At 48.6% G+C, this 27,367-nt stretch overlaps 1 protein-coding gene across 1 annotated transcript in view; it reads left to right on the top strand.

Annotated features, from left to right (window-relative positions):
- Positions 1-27,367, top strand: part of CACNG2 (calcium voltage-gated channel auxiliary subunit gamma 2) — a 122,958-nt gene that overhangs the window by 79,800 nt on the left and 15,791 nt on the right. Inside the window, exon 2 of the mRNA XM_082350328.1 lies at positions 23,100-23,183. Within this exon, the coding sequence (XP_082206454.1) occupies positions 23,100-23,183 (84 nt within the window). The remainder of the gene's footprint in view (positions 1-23,099; positions 23,184-27,367) is intronic.

Below are 27,367 nucleotides of genomic sequence, written 5' to 3'. Positions count from 1 at the left end.
CATGAAGCCTGAAAAGTGATAAATACACCAGTGCTCTAACAGACTTGATGATGGGGAAATATCAGTCTCCCCTTTCCCTGCCCTCTGCCCAGCTAGTTCCTGGTCATCCTTCAGGTCTCCACGTCAACACAGATTCCTCAAGGAGGACTTCATTGAACACCCAGACTGAGTCATGTCCTAGTTACACATCTCTAGGATTCTCAGAACTTCTCTTTCCCTATACCCCCCACATGTACCGTCACTCGGTCAATATCTCTGTGCCCCTCCCCTGTGTATGTCGTGAGCACAGGGATGGTCCCTGATTCATTCTCTCTGCCCCAGTGCCTTGCATCCCCAATGCCTAGCACAATGCCCAACACAGAGTAGAAAATAAATCATGATCCAATAAATGAATAATGGATTCATCAGGAAAGACTTCATGAAGGAGGAGCGATTTTAGTTGTGCCTTGAAGAACGTGGGAGACTCAACTAGATCATGAGAAAGGAGATGCCAATCCAGGCAGGGAGTACCTTATGAGCCAAATAAGCAGGACTGTGCCAATTGGATACTCAAATGGGGCTGTGCAATCGGATACCCAGTTGGGGACCAAATGTATCTCAACCCCTACCTCACGCCATATAGAAAAAAATCAATTCCTAGCGAATTGCAGGTCTAAATGAGAAAGGGAAAACTGTAAACTTCATCCAGGTCTCTATTAGCAATACTCTCTATATTCTTCAGGGACTTACATTCTCATTGGGAAGACAGAGCAACAAGAACAACTGGAAACAATAAAATCCAGTGCACCATAAAGCCCTGCTCAATATGGTGCAGCCTCATGAGGATAGAGCTCAAAAATAAAAGACAACTGTTTAATAGAAATCTTACCTACAATACAACTGTATGAAAAATACATCCGAAACTCAAGGATAGAATTTTAATAATGGGGAAGTTCATTTAAAATTCAGTGTTAAAATGACTCAACAATAATAACTAACAGTTAAAGAGTTCTTGGAATGTGCCAGGCACTTCCCTAAGCACTGAACCAAATTAACTCCTTCACAGCAACTCAATGAGGCATTTACTTTTCTTATCCCTGTATCACAGATAAGGAAACCAAGACAACAAGAGGTCAAGTAATTCGAGGACATTGTCATTCAAGGGATATCAGATTTGGAATCTTCGGGGCAAATGACTTTATTTTTCTGAGCCCTGGGTTAGAAAAATAGGAACTGAAAATTCCCCCTACCTCCTAAGTAGTTGTGAGGAATAAATGTGGGGATGAACATAAACACACTTTCTTACCTTTCAGTGCAGTTTGCCAGTAAGGTCTTTTTTTTTTACCTGATACCCACTGTGACATTATTTCTTTAGAAAGAAGAAAGCTAAATCAAATCAGGCAAGAGATTTATTCAAGTAATCCATCAGTATTTGTCAAGCACCTTCTATGTGCCAGGCATTGATATAAACACTGGGGCTGCAACAGCGAACAAATCAAAGCCTTGCCCTTGTGGATCTTCTATTCTAACAAGAGAGACAAAAATGTGATGAGACATCAGCTAGTGATTAAATAAGAAGGAAAAATAAATCCAGCTAAGGGGACATAGGATGGTCGTCGGACGATTTTTGTTCAGAGACCTGAATGAAGTGAGAGAGGCAGCCACGTAGATGCTGGACAAGAGCACTGTGGGTGGGAGTCCCAAGTGCAAAGGTCTCGAGGGGGAAGCCTGCCTGGTGTGTTTCAAGACAAACTAGGAATCTTATGTGGCTAGAGCAGAGTGAATGGGGGAGGGTGGCAGCTAAGTGTAGCAGTCATCACAGACTAAACCAAGCCCGGTACCTATGAGATACACAAAATGTGTACACTGGGCAGCAACTCATGCAGTTTGCTCACTGGTCTTCTCTGTATGAGACTCCAGCCAATCACTACAAACCTTGTGCATGCACTTTTCCTCCTATGCAATCCGATGGAGCCTTAAATGCTGTAGCGGTCATATGGCTGCGAACACATTCATTAAATTCATTCATTCTGCAGAGCACCTGCTATAAGCCAACGCCCTCGCTGGGCATTGGGAATACATTGTGAATAAAACCTCTACAGTCCCTGCTCTAATGGCCGGCATCCTCTTGTGAGGGAAACAGGAAGTAAACCAAGTCATGGTGCCTGGTGACAAAGACCCTTGCTGCCAGTCTGGCATTGCTCAGGGGGTGAGGGAAGGCACAAGAGAAGCTGGGAGAGGAGAAGTCAGTTCTGCCTCCAGGCTCCAGAGCCCCTCCCCCCTGTGTAGCAAGTCAGGCCATACGTCAGTGCTGTCAATTCCACATCACAGCTGGTAATGGGCAAATGGATTGTTGCAAACCGCAGAAAATCCCCAAACCTCATTTGAGTCAATAGTTGCAATCTCTTGCCTCCACAAGCCTTTCGCTAGCTACACTAACACAGGAAAAGTGATTGTGGCATCATAATCCCCACTACCTGTTGATCTCAACTCCCTGCTGCTCCCTGGCAAGGGCTGAGATGGTGCGTGGGCACATCTGGAGACACGAGGAGGTGGGCAGGCTGCCTTCTGCCTAAGGACATGATGGTAAACCCAGCAGCTCTCTAAGAGGCAAGGAAACAGGCCAATGTATCATCTCAAGGTGCTGTGGGAAGTGTTACCAAATGGGAGAGCATGGAGGGCTGTGGGAAAAAGAAGAGGGGTCAGCCCATTCTTTGGGGTGATGTGGAGGCAGGAGCAGACTTCAAGGAAGCCTTCCTAGGGGAATTGATGAGTAAACTGAGAGCTGAAGCACCAGTAGGAGGCATGGGGGTGGGGTGGGGGGCAGAGAGGAGGGAGTTGTAGGAAAGAGGGAAAGGAAGTACATGCAGAAAGGATGTGGGAAAGTTTGAGGTAGGAGCAGGCACGTGGGGTGGCTCATGGGAGTCGGGGCAGCTCAGGGTGGCTGGGGCGTGGCTTCTGGAGAGGGATGAGACTGGAGATCGGAGAGGCAGTCAAATTGTGCTGAATCCTGGAGGCCTTGCCAAAGAGCCCTATCCTGTAGGAATGGGGAGCCATTGAAGGTCTTTAAGCAGAGGAGAGGCAGTCCAGATTTCACCTTTTGCAAATCACAGTGGCTGCAGGGTGGAGGGTAGATTGGAAGTGGGTAAGAGGAGAGCAAGGAAGCCAGCTGGGTGGTGGAGGGTATTGTAATAATGCACAGAAAGTGGATAGTAGTCTGCACTGAGGCATGAATGATTCAAGACGTGTTAAAGAATTGGCAATTAGACAAGAGTGAGGATGGAGAGGTAGAAATCAAGGATGACTCCGAGATTTGCTGCTTGGGAAACCGGCTGGATGAAGGCATGGTTTATTCAGAAAGAGCCTCTGGGAAGAGGGTCTTTGTAGACAGTGGGCAATAAGTTCAGGTTGAGGTGCAGATATCTGTGAGATGTGTATGAGGGGAAGCCAGTGTACCATAAAGTCAAAGATAAAAAGACAGGTTTGGGTTGGACATAGAGACTCATGGGTGATCAGTATGTAGATGAAAATTGAATCCATGAGATGAGATTCTTGGAGGAGCTTACATAAAATGAAAAGAAAAGAGGGTCAAGGGGAGAGCCCCAAGGACACCAAATGAACAAGATAATCAGAGGAAGAGGAGCTTGCAAAGGAGTCTGAAATGAGCAGGAAGAAAACCAGGCAACCGTGGGGTCCCAGGCATGACGGGAAGAGGGTGCATCAGGAGGCAGGAGTGCTTGGCTGGGTCAAGTGATGCCAACAGGGCAGAGCGGAGGCGGGCAGATGTTGTAGGGACATGTGTAAAAACACCTCCCGTGCTAGCACTCAAGGATAAAAAGGTGTTGGAAACCTCTGTACTCTACTTTTTCATTACCCTCTGCTCTGCATGAAAGCACAGGTGTAAAATCCAAGATTCATTTAGTGCAGTGTCTCCCAAAGGACAATCTAAAGAATCTGCCCCATGATATGAAACACACACACACACACACACACACACACACACACACACACATCTCTATTGAAATGAATTTTTGGAAAGGTTGTGCACTATGTTCCCAAAGGTGATTTTGAGAATGTAATTAGCATAGTAAAGCCTCAGAAAAACCCTACAGTAAGGAAACCTATTTAACCCCATTTAACCCAGCATTGCCCCAACTTAAAGGAACCCCATCATGGTGTATCTCTTACTAGCATCTCTTGGGCTGGCATCAGCAAAACACACTTTGGAAATCACAATATTCATGGAAAAGGGCATGTCTAACTGATGAAATGTCTGCAGCTGGTAAACCACGGGTTAAAAACAACCTCTCCCAAGTTTAGGGTGAAAGACTTCCTTGATCCAAATTCCCTCATTATTCATTGATTTAAAATATATTGGTTGCCTACTAAGTAGCAGCATAGCCTGGAGGGTGATGGACATGCTACTTTTAGGGGAACAAGGATTGAGGAGACCTGGGGGAGGGCATTCTTTGGACCTGTGTGCTTGTGTTCATTATATTATGAGCCAAATAACCTGGCAGATGCTGGCCAGTTGGGAGGGATGAGGGAAGAAGCATCACCATGAGATGGTCTTCTCTCTTCTAAGAAGTTATGAGGTTTGGGGGACCAAAAGCAGTGCAAAACATTGATACAGGCAGTGAAGAATACTGGTAAGGACCATTCTCAAAAGTGGTTGTAGTTGTTACCATGTATTAAGCACTTATTCTGTGCCAGGCATTTACATAATATAAATATAGTAACATTTACTGAATTCCTACTCTGCACCAAATACTCTCCTAAGTCCATTAGCTTATTTATCCTTCCAACAACCCCACAGATATTTATGATCTCATTTGTCAGATAAGGAAACTCACTGAGAGGTGACATTTCTTGCCCGAGATTGTGGCTAGTAAGTGGCAGAGCTGAGATTTGAACCTAGACAGTCTGCTCCAGACATTATACTCTTAAACTACACATTCTACACCCTTTAAAAACATCCCACTGATACTTGAACTTGGATTGCTGGAGTATGAATCTAAAGTGCAAACCATTACACCCAGGAACCACCTACATTATTTATGTTCTTTGATTTTTACAACAATGTTTTGACGTAGGAGTTACTAACCCCCTTCACAGACAAGGCTCAGAGAACTAACACAGCTCATAGGCAGCAGCACTGAAGTTCTTGAATTCAGTGGGGTCTGACTCCGAAGCTCCTACTACTAGGTCTATAACCTCTTGCCACCCAGACTGCTGTCACTTTTAAGGCTGGAACTGGGGTGATAGCATTTTGCATGACTGCTGAGACCTAGACCCTGACCAGGCAGAACGGAGGCTGGCCATGGTGCTGGAACAGCATCTTGGAGACACCTGCATCAGGCTCCAACACTTTAGTAGCTGGTTGGGGGAACAGTCCAGGAGATCCTAAAGGGGGGCCAGTGTGGCCAGGGAAGTGGGGAGAAGGGGGATTTGTGGGTGTTTGGACAGCATTCTCGTTACTAACCCACATATGACAACCAGTATATTTGTATCAGTACATATCTGCAAAACATCAGCCCTGGCTAGGATCGAAAACATGATTGTTTACCAGTGTCCAGCAGCCTGGACCTTCTCTGCTCCTGGGGTCAGGGCCAAGTGGGCTTGAAGACAGTTCCTCAGTCCAAGGAGTCCTCACCTGACCTGGGGTCATGGCCTTGAACTTCACATAGGTTACGGTTCATTTGCATCATTCTACGGTTACTGCTGCAGCCCCAACCCTAGCAAATGTAGGTTTCCACACACAGAGTGGGCTGGAACCCTGCATTACCTCTACTACAGCTGCAGAAAGCAGTGCCCTTGAACTAGAATCTGCAGATGGCAGACCTCAGACTCGGAAGTGCCATCCCAGCCCATGCAGCACCTCGATGGCGCTGGAGATTCATCACACCAGACCCCGAAATAGGTCCTAATTGAAGGGCCTGAAAAACCCTCTGTGCTTTGTGGATCTAATTAAGTTCTGACATTATATCAAACTGAATCCTTTTATTAAACATTTATCTTCAAATTCCAGAGTGTCACAACACCACATTGTTTTAAGTGACAGAAATGCAAATGGCATTTGCCTTCCCAATAGCAACCAAAGTGCAGCTCTTAGCAGCCAACTGCAGTCAGAGGCACTGGCAAGGCAGGTCTTTCCAGAGCCCACTCTTCTTCAGCGGGGTGGCAGAGGCTTTGGTGGTCCACCCCAACCAGAGCTTGCCTCTATCTCTTCCACGCACACCTGGCAATTGGTACAACCAACTCCGCCTGCCTCCTCATCCTTGTCCTCACAGAGCTGTCTGGGTCAGCTGCAACTTTTCTCAGCAATTTTCCTCATCCCTCAAGAACCCCCTTCCTCTTGCAGATTGTGGTGAAAAGGCAGAAGGCGGGCAGCTTGGCTGTCTTGTTTGTACCTCTCTGAGTACAGGCTGGCTTTGTGGGGCCAGGGCTCACTGGGTCCACCCCTCCCCCAGACTACGAAGGCTTCAGAGCAAAGATTCTCATTTTTTCATCCCTATGTGCTTCCTTAGCAGGGTGCCTAGCACACGGAAAGCTGCCAACATGTTTTTGATCAAAATCAATTAATCAATAACTGAAGACCAAGTCTTGCCCGCAGCTTTGTAGTTTTTGTTTTGTTTTAGTTTTTGTTTTTTAATTCTAGAAATAGTTGTTCAGGGTTTTTTTTTAATATTTATTTGTTTGGCTGTGCCAGGTCTTAGTTGTGGCATGTGGGATCTTTAGTTGCGGCATGTGGGATCTTTAGTTGTGGCATGTGGGGTTTAGTTCCCTTGACCAGGGATTGAACCCAGGCCCCCCACATTGGGAGCTCGGAGTCTTAGCCACTGGACCACCAGGAAAGTCCCAGCTTTGTAGTCTTGAAAACTCTTTTGGCAATTTCCCCAACGGTAATCAAGTTCCGGGGGATGGATTCCTGCCAATTAGACTCATGAGATATTCACGTTTCCATTTCTACAAATGGCTTCTGGGCAGGATTCTCTCTCCCGGAGACAGGGACAATTCTGAGAAAATCACAAGCTCTGACAGTGAGTGGCCCTGTCTTCCCACCTGGATGACTGGTCCAGATTTATTTAAACTCCGGGAAATACTAAGACTCACATTCTGATCATTCTTTTTTCTAGATATGACAAGACTCACCACTCTTTTGATAACAATGACAATAGAAACTAATAACAGGTAACATGTACTGAAAGCTCATGACATGCACTGTTCTGAGTTTGACATGCATGTCAACTTATTCAACCCTCACAAGAACCTGTGAAATTGGTGATGTTATTATCCCTTTTTTTTTTTTTTTTTTAACTCCTGCGGCATGTGGGATCTTAGTTCTCCGACCAGGGATAACTTAGTTCTCCGAACCCGTGCCTCCTGCATTGGAAGCACAGAGTCTTAACCACCAAACCACCAGGGAAGTCCATATTACCCCTTTTTGTAGTGAGGAAACCGAGGCCAAAAGCACTTAAGCAATTTGCTGGAGGCTCCACACCCAGGCAGTCTGATAGCGTCAGTCCTGAGTGTCTATTAAAAAGAGTAGCTGATATTAATCAAGCTCTATGAGCCTCCAGTTTCTCATCTGTAGAATGGGCATTAACAGAACCTACCCAAGGGGTTGATGTGATAATTGAATCAAGTGAGGTGTAAAGTATTGGCACAGAGAAGATTTTAAATAAACATTAGAGAGGCTCCCTCACCCACTGAGAGAGAGAACAGAAAGTGTACAGTTCAATCCTTCTCCTCAATGCATGTGGAACGCTATTAGGAAAATGACACTTACACTTGTGAAATTTGAAATGACAAGACAGCAATATAAGAGCTGTCATGAGGCAGCCTGTGGTTAATTGCCAGATGAGTGATCTTGGAGGTAAAAGCAGAGTTGAAAGAAAGGAGAGGCAGCTCTGAGCTGTGGGATTAGGGAGGGCTCCGTAAATCCTAGCTTCCAGAGGATGGAAGACCCCAGAACCACCTACTCCACCTCCCAGCTAGTATAGAAATGCCCTCTTCAGCACCCCTAAGAGGCAGCTGACCACCTTCTGCTTGAACCCCTCCAGTGACAGGGAGCTCACTACCATGGGAGTTCTGAAAACCACAACACCCACCCAGGTACTAATCTGACATCTCCCCTTCACTGGGCCAGGCTAGGACAAGCTGCAAAATTGAAGGAGGTGCTCACTGCACCTGCACGACCCTGAGGGTGAGTGCCTCCTTAAATTGGACCCTAGGCACCTGACCCTAGTCCCGGTCCTGTCTGTACATTCCTACCCTCTGGAGTGAAACGGGCATTGTTTCAGATGGAGAAGAGGGGAGAGCTTGATTCAGCAGGGAAGGAAAGTGTATGCAATGGTGAGGAAAGGGGAAAGGCAAATGCTCTCCTGAGTCCAGCATAGCTGGGAGACAAGAGTCAGAGCAGATAAGATGGGAAGCTTTGGGTCCAACTGGACACGGCTGAGAATCTGGCTCTGCCGTGATGTCTGCCCTTTGTGCTTCAGGTAACGGGAGACTTGAAGATTTCTGAGCATGTTTGGTTTGGAAACAAGAGTGTGGTTAGATGGGCATCCCCAGGCCTATGGATCCTCATCTCATGAAACATTTCCGTCCTCATGGGCCAGTGGTTTCGATGGCATTTGACCACTTTGGCCTGGATCTCTGCCATGAAATTGAATATACCTAAGCAGATGAAAATGAATCAAAGAGGGCTGGGGGAAATTGGTGGTCAAAAAATCAAGGCAGATTCTGCAAAGTGGGAAAGGCCATTGGCATTTTCTCATTCCATGGAGACATCTTGGCAACGTGTTGAAGACCTTCACAAGATGCTGGCAGGAAGGAGGGTCCCTCAGATGACAGTGCCTGTGGGACGCATCCTGGCAGCCAGGCCCTGTGATCTTTGTACACAGAGTAGTGGAAGAGACGCTAGCTCTGGAAGGATTTTTATTTCCTAGCACTTTCTATGTGGCAGGCATAGTGTCAAGTACTCTGCACCTTATCTTATTCATTTTTACAACATAAACACTTTTACAAAGGAGAAGAGAGAAGTTGAGAGGAGGGGAAGTGACTTACCCGAGGTGGCACAACCAGTGAGTTTTAGAGCAGCAGTTTGTCCAGGGAATAGGAGGTATATATATATGGAGGGAGAATTGTTTGTCTGGCCCCATCTCATTCACTGAAGTATAACTGTGCTAATCAGCCTGCACCTCTGCACAGAGTTTTGCAATTTACCAAGTGGGTTTTATTAGCTCTCAATTTCACCTCATTTCATCTATTCAATTACACCCTCAGGAAAGCAGGACTGGCCCATTTCCCCATTTTACAGATAAATAAATCTCAACTGACTTCATATCCACCCACATCTCTCTAGCGCCACTGTCCTGACCCTGCCTGAGCCACCTCATCTCTCACCTGGACTACTTCCATCGCACTGGTCCAGGCGAGAGATGCTGGTGGCTTGGACTGGGCTCATGGTTTCCAGGCTTGTCTCTCCAATCCACTCCCCATCATCCTAAAGCACAAGTCTGGTCACATTAACTACCTGCTTAAAAGCAGGTGGCTCCCCCACTGCTCCTAAGTCCATACTTTGCATGGCTTATTAGGTCCCAAATAATCTGACCACAGCTACTATCTCTCTGGACTGGTTACACACACACACACACACACACACACACACACACACACAGGCTTATATCCAGCCCAACCATCTGTCCTTCAGACAGACCAAAGCTCTCGGCCGCAGGATCCCATCTTCCCTTTTTGGTTAACCCTTGGTCTTCCTCCCAGCACATCCCCACCCTCCCGCTCCTCTGCCAATTTCTACTTATCCTTCGTGGCTCATCTGAGATGGAGCTTCCTCCAGGAAGACTTCCTGACAACCCACCACCACCCAGACGGAGCCAGGCACCCTCCCGCCCACCCTCCAGCTTCCCGTGCTCTGCTGTAACAATATCACCTAGTGGTCACTAGAACCCCACTGCCTGGGGTCAAATCCCAGCTCCTTTGCTCACACTGTGAATCTTTCAGTGCATGTCTTCACCTCTCTGTGCTTCTATTTCCACACCTTTAAAGTGGAGAAAATAATAAAAGGGGTTTTTTAGGATTAAGTGTAAAGTGCTTAGCCCAGCACCTAGCTCGTGGCAGCTTCTCCAAGGGACCAAAACCGTGACCATCCCCGCCCTTGCTGTTGTTTTCACTCTGGGTCAGGTAAGTTGATTATTTGTCTCAATGTCTCCTAGACACCATTCTTGGGGATGGCGACTCCTGCTGTACTGACCCCCTCTCTACCACGGCGCCCAGCTCAACCACCAGAGCTAGTGGACACTCAGTAGAAGTTTGAGGACCAGATGAAATATTGAATAAATCCCAAAATGAATGACTTGCCCAAGATCACATGGCTAAGACGTGGCAGAAAGACGGCTCAAGCACCAGCTCTCTCACTAAGTGGCCCAGCCATCTTTCCACTATGCCACCAGCCTCTCAAGATGAATTTAGAGCTGTTGGCACATGGCAGTATTTATTCATTATCCGCCTACTCCTGGGGCTCTGGGGTTGACAGAGTCCTTTGACCAGTCCTGTTCCAGAGGATCTATGCCTATCAGGTTCCCGTACTCCCTGGGCCTGCCTCCACCTGGGAGCAATCTTGACATCAGAGTGTAATCACTACTCTTTCTGACTAGTCTGTGAGCTTCTTGAGAGCAGAGACTGTGTGTAACGCGTCTATACCCCCAGCATGGGGCCCAGGCAGTAGCACCTGAGTGGTGCTACTTTATTGAGCGCCTACTGGATGCCAGGCACTGTGCTAAGCCCTCTCAATTCAGTGTGTTATGCAATGTTCACAGCCCTATGAGATAGGTCTACTGTCTCCCCATTTTACAGATGAAAAGACTGAGGTTCAGAGAGGTTCAGTGGTATAACTGGGATATGAACCCAGGTTGCCCGCCTCCAGACTCTGAGGCTAACCACTGACCTTCGCTATCTCTCTAGCAGCAGGAGTTGAACTAATAGAACTGTATTTGGGAGAGGTTTCCTCACGGCTTATGACAACACCCAAACCTACAGGCCTATTTTATAGAGTACATTTTAGGTTGACTTGTTACCTCTGTGGAGTGTCTTTAACCTCATTGGGAACAGGCTTTCAATCACATTGTGGTGATTGTAGGTCTGAGGTTTTCCTGTCCCTGGGAGCCTGCTCCAGTGTCCGCACTATGGGGTAGGGGCGAGAGAGATGCAAGGCTGTGATGAAGGGGCCTTGAAGTTCAGAACCCAGATCCTTCCAAGTTCTCAGTCTTGGTCAGGCTCATATTGATCCACCAGCCAATGAGGGCACCCCTGCCTGTGACACCCACAGCCCCCAGTGTAAGGCCCTGACCAACATCTCTGGGGCCTCGTCCACAACCTCTAAGCACCGACAATCCTCGTTCACTTATCTTCACTGGGATCCATTCACTCTTCCTGTCTGAAGTCAAACCCACTGTCTTGCACCTCCTTCCTGGCTCCCTCGTCTAAGTTGACTTTCTCCCTTGCACGCTCATTCTCAGCAACGCCCCTGTCCACCTCTTCCCTTATTCAGAGGCACAGCCAGCACTGAACCAGAGCAAAGTTTATCTTGAACAAAGGGGTTGTGAGGAACACTGAGATAATTTTTAATTCATTCTTTTGCTCAATTATTCTGTAGATACGTAGTGAGCACCTGCTCTATGCAGGCACTGAGGGTTCTTTAAAATGTATCTAATATTAAATACATACAGAAGACTATTTTAATATGTATGATTACATTGATTATGATTAGGCTTGGCAACAAGGGTTGTTTTTTGTTGTTGTTTTTTTTCAAAAACCCAGATTTATAGAATTGCCATTACATGATGCTATCTTGTTTTTTTTGTTTGTTTTTTTTTTTTTTATTTATTTTTGTCTGTGTTGGGTCTTCGTTTCTGTGCGAGGGCCTTCTCCAGTTGCAGCAAGCGGGGGCCACTTTTCATCGCGGTGCACGGGCCCTACACTATCACGGGGAACTTCCAACAGGGAAGCCCAAGGGTTGTTTTTTTTAACTAAAATTAAAAAGATAGTTTATTTCTCTCCCATCACCTGACTCTGGAGATACAATGTCCAGGAGATAAGGCACTCCATGGCGGCATGGCCCAGATGCCTTTATTTGATTCTTCCATCATGAAGCTCTCCATCCTCAAGGTTGTGTCATGGTCCAAGACGGCAACTGGAGCTCGCTGCTCCATGTGCCTAGAGGAAAGGGTCGTCGAGAAGGGCACATGCCATCCCCCGAAGGACATTTCTCAGAAGTTGCTCCCTCCACTTCCACTTACACCCCATTGGTCAGAGCTTGGTCACATGGCCACCGCTAGCTGCAAGAGAGGCTGGGAACTAAAGTCTATATTCTGGGAAGCCATCTGTCCCGGCAAAATGTGGGAAGACGGCAAGAACAAGACATTAGGAAACAGCCAGCAGGCTCTGCCATAGCGAAGCACAGAGAATAACAATAAAATGAGGGCCTGTGCACTGACCACCAGGTTAAGAAATGGCACCTCCCACTACGCTGAAGCTGACCTGTCCCCTCTCTGCCACCACAGCCACTCTCCCCCATCTCGGAGCAATACCCTCTTGAATTCTGTGTTTAACACTGCTTGCTTGACTTTACAGTTTCACCACAAACATGTATTTCTAAACAATCTATCGTCCAGTTGTACATGTTTAACTATGTGAAAATGGAATCATACCATATGTATTTTTCCGTGGCTTGATTTTTACGTTCAGTATTTTGTTTTTATTTTTACTGAAATACAGTTGACTTACAATGTTGTATTCATTTCAGGTATACAGCAAAGTGATTCAGTTATATATATATACGTTCTTTTTTTACATTCTTTTCTATTGTAGGTTATTACAAGATATTGCATATAATTCCCTGTGCTATACAGTAGGTCCTTTTTGGTAATCCATTTAGAAAAATTTTTTTTTTATAAATTTATTTATTTATTTATTTTTGGCTGCATTGGGTCTTCGTTGCTGCGCACGGGCTTTCTCTAGTTGCAGCGAGCGAGGGCTTCTCTTCGTTGTGGTGCACAGGCTTCTCATTGAGGTGGCTTCTCTTCTTGCAGAGCACAGGCTCTGGGCTCATGGGCTTCAGTAGCTGTGGCACATGGGCTTAGTTGCTCCACGGCAAGTGGGATCTTCCCAGACCAGGGCTCAAACCCATGACCTCTGCGTTGGCAGGCAGATTCTTAACCACTGTGCCACCAGGGAAGTCCCTGGTAATCTATTTTATGTATAGTAACATGTATGTTTTAATCCCAAATTCCTAATTTATCCCTCCCCCCTTTCCCCTTTGGTAACGGTAAGTTCATGTTTTATGCCTGTGAGTCTATTTCTGTTCTGTTATGTTCAGTAGTATGTGTGTGGAACTCAACCGTGTTGACATGTGTAGCTGTAATCTACTCTCTTTCATTGCTGTGTAATATCCCATTATATTAATATACTCCAAGCTATTATCATTCCTCTGACAATAGAAATGTGAGTTGTTCCCAGTGTTTTGTTGTTTCAAGTAATGCTGTTAGGAACATTCTCGTACACATCTTCTTATGCATACATGCAAGGGTTTCCCAAGGCAAATTTCTAAGAGAAATTGCTGGGGTTTGGGTTATACACATATTTTGATACTGTCAAATAAGCTTTTAATAAGCAAGGTACAAAAGATCCTGGTGCCCCAGGGATTCTAATAGTTGTCATAATGTTCATCTGTTCAGGAGAATGGAAATGTATACAATACTCTCTGCCCACACAGACACACACACACACACACAGATTCATTTATTTGTCCATTTGTTCAATAAACACTTGTTGTGTAGCCATTATCGTTAATTATGAGACACACCATCAATGTAATAATGATTTTTCAGGAGAAAAGAGACACACAGCAGTAAATGAACCCATCAATTATAAGACATAACCCAATTTCACTGAAATGTGCATGTGAGCATCTTGGCATCAAGGGAAATATGGTATGTTCAGGAAACTCTCTAGAAGAAATTCTGCCCTTGAGAAACTTACAGATTTGCAGCCATTTGTTCCTAAACAATGATACCGGAACACAAAACATGATCAAAGCAGATACAAAGTACTCGAAAATCAACCCAAAGTGTGGTCCACCAGGGACCGTGCAGCACCAGCCTCACCTGGGAACTTGTGAGAAATGTAAAGTCTCAGGCCCCACGCCAGACCCACTGAGTCAGAATCTGGTTTAACATGATCCCCCAGTGACTCCTATGCCCATTAAAATCTAGAAGCACTTCATAGAGGCATAGAGGAGGGAAAGAGTTTTTCCAACTAAGGGCACTCAAGAAAGGCTTCCTGAAAGAGGCATCATTTGAAGAAGAAAGAGAAAGAAGGATTACATTCGTTGAGTGCCTGCTCTGGGTTAGGAACTGCACAAGGGACCTTCACTTCTGTTATCTCCTGGAGTCCTCAGAATCTCCCCACGGGGCAGAGATTAACATCCCCCTTTGACAGCTAAGGAAACAGGCACAGGGAGGTCACATGACTTGCTCAGGGCCACACAGCTAATAGCTAGCAGAGCCAGGCTTAGAAGCTGGAACTCTCTGAGTCTGGGGTCCAATCTCTTCCCCACATCACACTGAAAGGACTAAAGAAGCAGCTGACAAGAATCAGGACAGGATATACTCCCAGAGGTCGTGTGGGCAAGTGTTCAGTGCTGTGCCCAGGGATTCTGGAAGGTGAGAGCTCAGGGCACAAGATAGGGCAGAATCGGGGAAGGCAGGCAGGCAGAACAGACTTCTTACCCCACTTTAACCCGGCCCAGTGCCTGCAGGGGACCTAGCACATAGCAGGCATTCAAAACAATTCAGTGAATGAACGAACGGGGAATGAGTGAACTTATGGACAGCCACACAGGCTGTTGTTTCACACCTTCCAGCAGCCGGTGCCAGCGCTGTTTGGGGCCTGGGGTTCCCGAGAGGGCGGAGCCACGCCTCGCCCACCCGCCCCAAGGTCTCCTTAATCCCTGTGGTCAGGGAGGGCCCTGCCAGCAAAGCAAACAGCCGGGAGCAGAAAAGGTCTAAAACACAACACAAAAAGCTCCCACCAAGCCCTTCCTCTGCTTCACTTAAAAAATTACTTAGCCGATCTCCTCCCCGTGCGTCAACCGGCCCCCCTCCGCGTACCCTCCCGGCTCCGAGCTCTTTCAGACTCTCGTGAATATGTGGAAAATAAAACAGCGTCTGTTCAACCCTTAACGACCAGGTTTATGAAGAGCTTATTGCATCTCAAAGAAATGAGACAGCAGTTGGTGCTGTGAGATATTAATGTGCTTTTTACAAAGCTGATGAAACCTCCTTTTAAACTACTTAATACCTGCAAGCTGAAATTTTCAGTCTGAAGCAGGAAATTCCTGGAGGCAGAGTTGTAGCTGCCTCGGGCACAGCCCTTGGCCTTCCCACCTCAGCTCGGCCTGAAGGCCCTGGGCTCTGGGGTTGGCATGTCATCACTGGCCCTTCTGGGGGTGGAGGTTCAGTAGAGATTTCGCGGTGATTAGAATAATCCTTTATATAGTTCATGGTGGGAGAGTCCCCCCACCTCTTCAACCTCCAAAAGCTCAAAGCCAATGCTTGTAGGGGGAGTGGACGCTGAGATACCCCCTCCTCAGTTCAGCCTGGACCACAAGCCTCTGCGGGACCTGGCCCCTGCCGCTCCCCAGCCATCTCCTGCCCTCCCCCTGACCCATCCAGCCCTCTCAAAGGGACCAATCTTTCTGTAAATCTCCAATCCCACGAAGATGTCACATCTTTGCACCAGCCAAGCCCTCATACGGGATTGCCCTTCATGCAAGGGTGTCCTGGTAAATATTTAACAGCTGGCTCGCTGGGCAGGGAAAGGGGACCTTGATTTGTAGTGTTTGCCGATTCCCGTGGTGCAAATACTCCCACCATGGCTGATTTCAAGCTACTCATGTGAGTTAGGAAGAGACGCTAACAATCAGCTCCCGTGATGTAGGCTGCCTCCAGCACACCCCTGCTTCCAGGCTTCCCTGTTACCCACAACTCTGCCCTGGAGGACCTGCCTGACCCCTGGGATACTCTGCTCCCTGCTGTGTGCCCAGCAGTTCCCTGACTTTGCTCTTGCTGGTCCTTCTTCCTAGAATCCCTTCTCACCCTCCACCGCTTCCTCACACGCCCCAACACACACACACACGCACACACACGCACACACACACACATCTCTACCTACCTGCTTCACCTGGCTAACTCCTCCACCTTCCAAGTCAGGAAGCCTGTGTCAACACCTGCACACTCACACACCTGGATCTGCAGCCCTCCGTGTGCTCCCAGACACGCCCCGCTTTGTCACAACACACATCCTGCTACCCCACAGCCTCTGTTCTCTGTCTCCCATAGATGGCATGCTCTATGGAGACAGAAAGTATATTTTTTTCCTTTGTGTCCTCAGCAGATCACACAAGCATAGCATACAGTTGGTGCTACATAAATGTCGGCTGAACAACTATGCTCCCATAAGGCCTTATACATCCCTCTAATATACGATGTGAGACATTACATTCTAGTAAATTCTGTGCTTTCTGTCTTTCCCCCACACTGTGTGCCCCTGAAGGGCAAGAATCAGGTCAGATTTCCCTCCACCACACCAGGCCCAAGCACTTAGTCAGCCCTTAGTCTCTACCCTGGGGAGAGAGGAAGGATGATCAGCGATGGTGAGAGACACCAGATTTTTGAGCACCTGGATCCATCTCTGCCTGAAGCTGTGTCAACTCCTGGGCTTGATGACCACCAACCAGAAAGAAATACAGCAGAACTCTAGGCTGGCATCAGGAAAACAAAATGACACCCCTCTTCGCTGTCGGTAGTAATGTCTGCCGACACAGATGTTCTACCAAACTTAAATTCCACCAAAAGTGATGCGGTGCTACTGGTAGCACCACCCCTTCATGAACCTCAGCACCACCTTAGTCAGACTGAGTCCTGGGCCACAGAGCCCCAGGTGCTCCTGGAGACCCCTTATGCTTCCAGCCGACACTCACAGCCTCATCATCACCATCAACCTCAGAGACCATTGGGACCAATCCTGCCATAGCCTGAGTCCCAAGTTATCTGGGTCTTTCCTCACCACCAACCATTCGTCCCTCAGGGTTCTGACCCAATCTCCAACTCCCCCAGCCCCACAAATCCTTGCTCTGGGATTTCTGGAATTTTGTCCTGATGTCTGCGAAATCCCCCATGTTCTCAATCTCTTCTCTTCTTGCTCTGATGGAAACCTGTCCTCCCCTGAGGACACCACCCCCTGCCATCTCCCTCACGGGGGTGTTTTATCACCCACACCCCTGGGCCTGGGGGGGGGGGGTGGGACCCTCCCTGCTGTTTCCATCTCCCGGCCTCTCTCCTAAAATCCTTTCTCCCTGAAATTCATCCCAGCCTTCTCTACCCTGACTCCCCCTCGCCTCTATTCTTCGCATCCCGGGCATCTCCCCACCCATTCTTTGAGATGTTTGCCACTTGCTGCTACCTCATTCCCTAGTGCTACTCCTGTGGTCCTCTGGGAGATTTCACAAGCAGGCAGAGAGTCCGCCCGGTACCTGGCCTCGCCCCCTCGCTCAGCCAGCCCTTACGAGTCCTGCATCACTGCTTGTTTAATACTGAAACCCCATAGCATCAATCAGCCCCACCAAGTGTGAGGAAGAGGGCTGAGCAGGGTTGTGACAGGCAGAGAAGGAAGGGGCTGGGACTGAGGCCCATGGCCTCTCCCCACTCCCCAAGGATGGATGGAGGGTGAGCTCTGTGCCTCTACAGGCCCCGGTACCTCTGGCTCTGCAGGGGGTATGCAAGGACCCAAGAAGAACAGAAACTTCAAAGGGTCCTGAGTGGCAGGACCGGGCTGTGCTCACCCCACCGCCCACGAGAGCACTGCCTGTGAGGTTTCCGTCCTTCTCACCTCCACCACCACGCCCCCTCTACCACTCGCAGCTCTGGCACTTTCCAGGACAGAGGGCTATTTTCTCGGAGAAGTCCTTAACTGAACTGCATCAGGCAGGTTAGGAGAAAACTCTGTTATCACAGAGACAGGATGACTCTTCTTCTAACAGAGCAGGGCCAGAAGCATCTGGTGTGGTTCCCTGTGTCAAATCGCGGTCCAGACAGGGCCATCACTTAGCTTGTAAGAGCCTCATCATCAAAGGATCACACCAATAATTTCTAAAAACCAACCATTGATTTGGGGTTTATTAGAATAATTTGATGAATCGTTTGCATGTCAACATTTAACTTGGTGAGCAGTTTTACAATATGTAATTAATGTATATAGGAAATAAAAGCAAACATTTAGTTTTGTTTTATGTACAAAAGTTATTTAGTTTTGACTTGTACATTAATCTGTATGAGCTTTGCTAAATACTTTGAATGGCATCCCTACCTCCACCTGACTTGAGTCACCCTGTTCATGGTCTTATCATTGACCCTGACGTTACCAATGACCACGCCCCTTCCACAATCTCAGTCTTTTGCATCTGCTCTCTGACTCCCATGCCCCGCCCTTCCAGCTCACTCCCGCCACCATCCCTTGACCCTCACCTTACGTTTCCAGTACATTGATCCCACCACCTTTTCACTGTCCCCTTTACCAGCTTAGGGTCTGATCCATCTTCAGAATCACTCCCTTTCTCCTCTCACCTTCTTGTGTTCATCTCACTGACCCTCATCCTGGTTAAAGGCAACCCTCCAGCTAGACTGCAGCCACATACTAAATGTGTTCAGAGAAAACCACAGAATCTCTAGAGGGACCTTCAAGCCACCAACACCCATACTTCATGTCTCAAGTCTGGTCCATTCCCTCTCCCACTCTCATGGAGAAAAATTTCACTTTCCCATTTCATCAAGAAAAGCAACCAGAAGAGAAGTGTCACAAGCTCCCACCATGCCTACTCATCCCCTGCATCTGTATCCACAGATGCCCCTTCCCTCCTGGTGCGGCGGACACACCATCGTCCATATAAGGCCAACTTTGCACTTGTGTCCCAGACCTCATCCCCTCTCACATTGCTCCTGCATTGCCCCAGCCCCTCCCCGGGTTATCAATTATTCCCTCTCTACCAGAACATTCCCACCAGCATCATTCATGCCTTAACACCTCCCCCCAACACAGAGCAGCCAGCATAGTGGCAGACACCCCACTAGCACAGTGCAGGAGGGCCAAAGAAGGTTGAGAGAGGGACAACAAAGGATACGATGGGGGCACAAGAAGGTAGACCAGCGTGTGCAAAGGCCCTGTGGTAGGAGCAAGCATGGCAGGAAGAACAGCAGAGATGGCACATGCACCAAGAGGGAGGTGAGACCAGACAGAAGTCAGGGTCAGGCCCTGTTAAAGATGTTGAGCTTTTCCCTAAGAGCATCGAGAAACTGTTGAGTGTTTCAAACTGGATGTGGCTTGAACAGATTTGCATTTTCAAAGGTTCACTATGATTACTCTGTAGAGACGGATAACAGTGGGTACAAAATGACCAGTGGGGAGGCTACTGCAGTCATCCAGGGAAGCAAGCACCCACCTGGCAGTGGGTGTCACTATTGTTGGAAAGAGATCGATGGGTTTGAGAGATACTGAGAGCTAATCCAGACAGGACGTCGTGATGAATGGAGCCTGCAGGGAATAGGAGGAGATGTCGGCAATGATGGCTAGGCTCAGTTTTCACAAGGGAGCGATGGAGAGGCATTGGCTGACCTAGCTGCTGCCTCCAGAAGACCAGGCTTGAGGGACAGATCATGAGTTCCAGTTTGGACCTGCTGAGTGTATGGTGCTTTTAAAACATCCACCAGGAGACATCAAACAAGCAGTTGGATACCCAGGTCTGGACCTCACCGGAGAGGTCTGGCTGCTGATTATTTGACACAGCCTCTCAACAATCATCTCTGGAGCGCTTCTCCTGCGCTAGGCACCATGCCGGGACCCAACGGTCCAAGGATGACGGAGGCACGGGCTGGGGCAGCGGACAGCCAGGCTGTGTGGGGAGAAGTTGCAGGTGTGGTCCACCAGCCTGAAGCGTGGGGCCCTTAGAAGAGAGACGTGGAGGCACCACCTGTGATCCCTTGGTTGGGGGTTGAACACTGCCCCCCATTTTTTAGGAGCCTCGGGGCACGTCAGTACCGTTCTCCGCGCCTCTCCTCCTGTACGGATTCCTTGTAAAGATGCCTGGCACCAAGTTGGCACTGACGAAATATTTGTCAGACTGAATTGAGAGAAAATGAAAGCGCTCTGCAAAGTGCTTTGTAAATACACTGATTTGTACTTTTAACAATGGGGAGGCTGTGTTATCCTCTTAGCAGCGGGTACAAAGACTCTTCTCCGGAGAGAAGAGTGTGTGGCTGGCTGGAGGCTAAGCTAGTAGGGGGAGCAGGAGGCCTCTGGTTAATGCAGCAAGATGCCGAGAGCAGGGTGGGACGTGATCAGGACAACAGAGGAGGGGGAGACGGCAAGGTATGGGGCGGGGGAGGGTGCTGAGCAAGAGAAGAGACTGCCCACCACACTTAGAAGCCGCCTACCCTGATGGGAGCATCTGGAGTGAAACGCTGTGCTCCACGGATCCTACAAAGCCGCAGTGAAGCTACCCGAACTTCCGTTATGCTCTGGGGAATTGTTTTTCTTGCAGAAGTTGGGAAAGGAAGCGAATTTGGTACAGAGACACTTAAGGGGGGGGGTTGGAGAGTAAGGATCAACCATCTTCTCTGTAATATGTAGTACAGAATTACCTACATAACATAATAACAGCAAGAAATACCTAAAATACCTAGTTATATAAGCACACCTGTATCCTATGTATACAGCTATATGTGATATACACAGGTCTGTGTACTAATGCCTTAAAATTCCTAAATAATTTCTATAGTACGTGATAAAACCTACTCCATGGGCTACAAAGTCTCAGGATCCTATAAGAAAAGAAATTGCTCCTTCGGGTGAGGGCGGGAGCGTTAAGCTCCGTGCCAGCGGGCTGGAAGTCGTTCCCGAAAATGGGAGGTCTGTGGCTTTCGGGCACTCCAGAGAGGAACTTCCCTGGAGGTGCAGTGGTTAAGAATCCGCCTGCCAATACAAGGAACATGGGTTCGAGCCCTGGCCCAGGAAGATCCCACATGCCGCGGAGCAACTAAGCCTGTGCGCCACAACTACTGAGCCTGCGCTGTAGAGCCTGTGAGCCACAACTACTGAGCCCGCGAGCCACAGCTACTGAAGCCCATGCACCTAGAGCCTGTGCTCCGCAACAAGAGAAGCCACCACAATGAGAAGCCTGCGCACTGAAACAAAGAGTAGCCCCCGCTTGACGCAACTAGAGAAAGCCAGCATGCAGCAACGAAGATCCAACACAACCAAAAATAAATAAATAAGTAAAATTGAAAATAATAATAATAAAACTTCTTTATACAATGGAATACTACTCAGCCATAAAAAAGAATGAAACAATGCCATTTGCAGCAACATGGATGGACCGCGGGATTATCATACTAAGTGAAGGAAGTCAAAAAGAAAGCCAAACACCATATGATATCACTTATATGTGGAATCTAAAATATTACATAAATGAACTTATCCACAAAGTAGAAACAGACTCACAGACATAGAGAACAGATTTGTGGTTGCCAGGGGGGAGGGTGTACGGGGGAGGGATGGAATTAGCAGATGCAAACTATTATATATAGAATGGATGAACAACAAGGTCTGTATAGCACAGGGAACTAGATTCAATCTCCTGTAATAAGAAAAGAAATTGCTAACACGTATTGGGGACTGTATTAATTAGGTTACATTAGCTACCATCACAGGAAAATCCTGAATGTCAGGGGCTAAATGTAGTCAAGGTTCATATCTCTCTCACGTCAATACCCCCAGCACATTTACTAACGTGCCAGGTACTGCTCTGAGCGCTTTAGACATGTCAACTCATGTAATCCCCATGACAACTGTGAAGGAAGAATTGCTCTGATCTCCACTTTCCTCTGAGAAAACTGAGGCGTCTTCGTGAAGCTGAGCCAGAGCCAAGGCCCGGGCAGTCCAGCCGCAGAGCCTGCCTCTCACCCGCTGTTGCCATATCTCCCTGCGCAGGTTCGAGGGTTCAGTCATTCAGAGAAAGTTAAGCAACACCCGTAGTGCCTATGCTGGTGTTGGGGATGCAGTGTGAATGGAACAGACAAAGCCTCTGCTGTCATGAAGCGGCCATGCTTGCCATTCTAGTCTCCACATGAGTTTTTATGAAGATCGCATTCAATAGTTCACTCATTCATTTAGTGATCACTGCTGGGGGCCCACTGGACACTGGACTAGGGGTTTTCATCTGAGCCAGCTCTCACTTTCTCAGCAGTCACCAAGGAAATTTTTAGAACCAAAAGGTCTTTGTTTGAGCCCTTATTCCATCATTTCCTGGCCATGAGTACTTATTCAGTCGTTTAGCCTCCCTGAGCCTCAGTTTCTTCATCTGTAAAATGGAGATGCTAACACCCCTCTCACAGGTTGAGTCGTAGTCCAAGAGCCTGGCAGAGGGCCCAGCCCCCTTGGGGGGCCCAACCCTAGGGGTATTTCAGAACTTTCAAGGGCTCCATATAGTGAATTCTATGTAACTGCCAATGAGAAAATGCTTTGCAAGCTCATCTAAAGGTCTGTGGGAATGTTCTCCAGCCCCGTCTGGGGTCGGCCTTCTTTGGAAAGCGATCTGCTTTCTCGCATGTAAGACGCGAGGTGACTCCCAGCCGGGCTGGGGCGCAGAGGCAGGTGTACTGACATTCACCAGCTTCCTCCGTGGCAGTCCCCAGCACAGATTCAAACCTCCACTGCCCGCCACGCCTCAGCTAATCCTCAGAAGCCTCGATGCAGAGATGGAAGGCTGGGTTTTGAAGTCTTAAGCCTTAGATCCTCTCCACAGCACCGCGGGGGTGTGTGTTTTGATTCACCAGACAGATGTCCAAACAGACAAAGCGATACCTTCCTCCGGGGATGAGGGAGAGGGCTGAGTCAGCTTCAGAAGAGCGAGAAGCCAGGAAGAGGCCGGTGGGCTCTGAATCCCCGGAGCCTAGGATGTCTTACGAGCTCTTTCTTCCCTTGTTTTCCAGGGAACTTCAAAGGTCTCTGCAAGCAAATCGATCACTTCCCAGAGGATGCAGATTACGAAGCTGACACAGCAGAATATTTCCTCCGTGAGTGCATGCAATTTTTTTTTATCTCCTTCCTCGTGGTGGGTCCTGCCCTTCCATCCTTCAAGAGTCAAAGGCCAGGACTATCTAGAGGTCCCTGTCACCACAGAGGGCAGGAAAAAGCTGAGCCTCCCTCCTCCCCTCCTGCCCAGTGGCCAAACCTTCATGCACGCTGTTTCCCTCTGCCTGCAACGCCCTTCTCTCCCCTCTTTGTCGGCAAGTTCCTACTCATCTTCCAGGTTTCAGCTGAAACATCACCTCCTCCAAGAAGTCCTCCATGCCCTTGAAGGGGTTCCCAGAGCCTAGCACCTTTATCACGCTGTGGGGTCCTTGTCTATTTGAGCAACCAGCTCCCTCGCAGTGCTGCCAACTCCACTAGGACTCTGATAGACTCTACCTATCTCGTTCATGATTGTATTCCCAGCCCAGTGCCTGGCACGTAAAAAGCACTCAGTAGCTATTTCTTGAATAATCCAATGAAGAAACTCATCAGGTGGTGCCAGACTGGAACTTCTACTGAAACAATGAGATTTTTTTTCTTTCCCCACAAGTCAAGTCAAAGTTAAATCCTGATGTAATAGCTGTGATCTTAAATCCACCTGAGACATATTATCAAGAGAAAGTATTTTGAGACCCAAAGGAAATCTCTCAAGAATCAGCAAAAACTAACAAGGCAAAATGTTCCGGGAGAAAAGGATTTCCAGGAGAGGAGCTAAGGGTCCTTGATGCCTGGTACAGCAAAGCCGCCCCGAGCAGAAGTGGTTGAAAGCTCCGCTCCAGGCTCTCAGGCAGCACCTCCTGAGGGAGTTTACTCTCCTCCCAGGGGCATTGCCCGCCCCCTTCTGCTCCCAGGTGCCCTTCCCGGGCCAAAGCCTCCCTCCCATCCCCCCACAGCATCGGTTAGTATTACCCGTGGATCACTTTTATGAAAAATGTAGGAGGCATTTTATTATATGCATCACCCCTGTCGCTTTCAGTAATTACTCCTCACATCAAACCCGACTCTCAGGTCAGCCTGAAATCTGGGTTTCATTGCAAGCCCATGGAACACGAAGCCAGCCAGGCGGCTGGGAAGAGAAGGGAAGGAAACATCACGTCATTTACAGCTTTCTTTTTAAAGGGGGGAAATATCTTACAAAGCTCATCCTTTCCCTTTATGAATTCCTGCAAGATGCTGCTCTTAGATGGAATTCCTAAAGGGTCATTTGGTCGTCATCCCCATTACCAGGTCTGGGGCTCTCAAAGGAGCCTCGTGGTGGCATAAAGGCAGATTGAGCACCTTCTGTATGCCAGAGGCCGTACTCAGCGCTGTGGCGATCCAGAGGAATGAATGAGACACAGTCCGTGGCTGCAGGTAGAGCACAGCCTGGCGGGAGGACCCTCTGAGAACAGCTGGACTTGGGATGCAGGGGCCGGCAGAGACGCACCCGAGGGCAGAGGTGGAAGGAGGGGCAAAGCAGAGCCAGCACCCAAAGCTGCACTGGCTGAACACAGCGAGGGTGTGATGCTTTATCAGCCAGATGCTAAGTGCTTGTGGGACAGGACCCTTGTCTCATTCTTTGCTCTGTCTAGAACAGCTCTTGGAATATAGTAGGTGCTCAATAAATGCTATTTGTTAAATAAAAGAAAGATATAGGATTCTTCAGTGGCTATTCCTACCTAGTCTATACCTCCATTTCCCTGATTTTAAAGAGAGAATGGCTTAGTGTGTTTGGTTCATTTTGATGACTCCGGACAGAAGACTTGAATGTACATTAGCAGCGCAGGTTTCCGAGGGTCTGACTTGAATTGACTTAAGCCAACCATATTTTTTGAGCATCTGTAACAGAGATTGGCAAACTTTTTCTGTAAAGGGACAGATAGTAAATATTCCAGGCTTTGTGGGCCACACAGTCTCTGTCCCAACTACTCATACCTGACCTTGCAGCACAAAAGCAAATACAGAAGCGCATGAGCGCGGCTGTGCTTGCTCCATTGAAACTTAACTTCATTTACAAAAACAGGCAGCAGGCCTCATCTGGCAGAGTTTGCTGACCCTTGATCTGTAATATGCCAGTCTGGGGCTAGACAACAAAAGTGACTTTTTAAAGCTGGAAGATGTGAGTTCCCATCATCCTCCATTAAGCTCTAACCTGATTGGCTAGAGAAGCTAGAAGACAGAGGTCATTCTTCTAAGAGGAGCCCTGGCCCAATGAGGTGGGCGAAGCTGGGGCCCAGCGAGGTGGGCGGAGCTTCTCCTGGAGATGGGCGTGCCTTTGGCCCAGGGAGGTGGGTGGAGCTGCACCCCGGTGGGTGGGGACTGAGCCAGCTTCCGGTTCTGGTCTGTTAAACCTACAGCACACCTGCCACGAAGGCTGGACAGACCCATGAACCTAACATAGACGCCTCAGGCAGGGATAGAAGGCAGTGTGGGGTGCTGAGGGAGCCTGGCCCTAACCCAGCCTGGAGGCGATCATTCCAGAAGGGTTCCCTAAGGAAGGTGGCACCAATGCAGAGACTTGGACTCTAGAAGCCTTCATTCATTCATTCGTTCACTCAGGAGACACTCACTACCACTCACCATGTACAGGACACTGTTGATGGTATGGGGACCCAAAGGTGAGCAAAACAAAGAAAGTCAGAGCCTTTGTGAAGGTTACATTCTGGTGAAGGAAACAAGCAAAAAGCAAGGAACCTGTTACAATCATCCAGACAAGAGATGACAGCAGCTTGAACCAAGGTGGTGGCAGTGAAGGAGGTGGGAAGGGGTCAGAGCCTGAAAATATTCCCAAGGCTGTGCATACAGGATTTTCTGAAAGGCTGCATGTGGATTTCCAGGGCCAGGAAGGAATCAAGGATGACTCCAAGGTTTGTGTCCGCGGAGGGAGCAGGTTGGGATGGGGAAGGATGGAAGCTCAGTATCGGCCACATTAAGTTACAGAGGCCCACGGGGAGGTGTCCTGGCCCAAGACAGGAGTCTAAGAGCTGTCAGCATGGGGGTGATATTTAGAGCCGTGAGACTTGATGAAGGCACCAAGGGAGTGGTGCAGAGAGAGAAGAGGCGCAGGAACTGAGCCTCAGACTCCAAGGCTTAGAGGCAGAGGAGGAGGCCCCAGGGAAGAAGATGAGGAGGGGGGGCCAGTGAGGTGGCCTGGGTAACCCCTGCCATCCATGATCCACCAGCTGGACGGAGGATCTGGAGCAGAGAGGGAGGAGGGAGAATGCTAGGAGGGCATGACTGGCCAGGAGTGCAGAGCTTATCTCCTGGGCTGGCAGAGAAAGTGGGGCTCACTTGCTCTCAAGCCAGCAGGCCAAGCTTCCGGCAAGTCCAGGGCCTCTTGGAGGTCGGGGCAGAAGGAAGGCGCCGGATTAGCATCTGATGGGACAAATGAATGACTGAATGAATGCATGCATGCTCTTACTCCCCAGTCTCCAGGAGTATCTGAGGAGGTCCACAGCTTCTCCTGAGCTGCAGAGTCCAGGGAGGAACAGCTGTAGCCGGTCCCAGTCATCACTCTGGGCCACCTGACCTCTGGCCCCAAGAAGATGTGGCTGATACAAGCCTTGCCCACCTAGTGCTACCTTACCCACAAAGGAACAGTGACAGCCTGTTTTTCCCAGGCAGCTCTGCGGGGCCATCGGCTGGGTCTGCGGTGTGTGGCGCCTCCCTAGCCCTCTCCCTCCTTACCAAAGCTCCTTACCTCAAGCTGGTGAAGCACAGAGGCAGTGGTGACCAGGGTGTGACTTCCTATGACTCTCAGGGTGTGTTGGTGTGTGTGTGTCTTGTGCACAAGGGCATGAGTCTGTACTGTGTTCCGTATTTTTTGGTGCCTGCATGTCCATGCGTCTGAGTATCTATCTAAATGTAAGTGCCTGTGTGTTTGCATGTGTCTACTTGTGTGCACATGGGTCTCTTCGTGGTATGTGTGTGTGTGTGTGTGTGTGTGTGTCCAGGAAATGGGAAGTGATATTTCCCAGCTGTCCCAATGTGATTTGGAGTGGGGAAGAAGATTCAGAAGAATTTAGTTTCCTTCCACAATCATGTCTTAAGCACCTACTGTGTGCTAGACCCCAAAATCCACTGTAGTGTGGCCCCAAACTGCAGGGTGGGGTGAAGCTCTCCCCACCCCACAGTCAGAGCTTGGGGCTGGGGGTGACGGTCCCAGCATCGGCTACTGTCCCTGACACACTCTGCCCAGGGGGAGGGG

Source organism: Balaenoptera borealis (assembly GCF_965194805.1).
Source record: "Balaenoptera borealis genome assembly, chromosome: 13".
NCBI lineage: Eukaryota > Metazoa > Chordata > Mammalia > Artiodactyla > Balaenopteridae > Balaenoptera > Balaenoptera borealis.
This window is presented reverse-complemented; position numbering and strand designations above follow the sequence as displayed.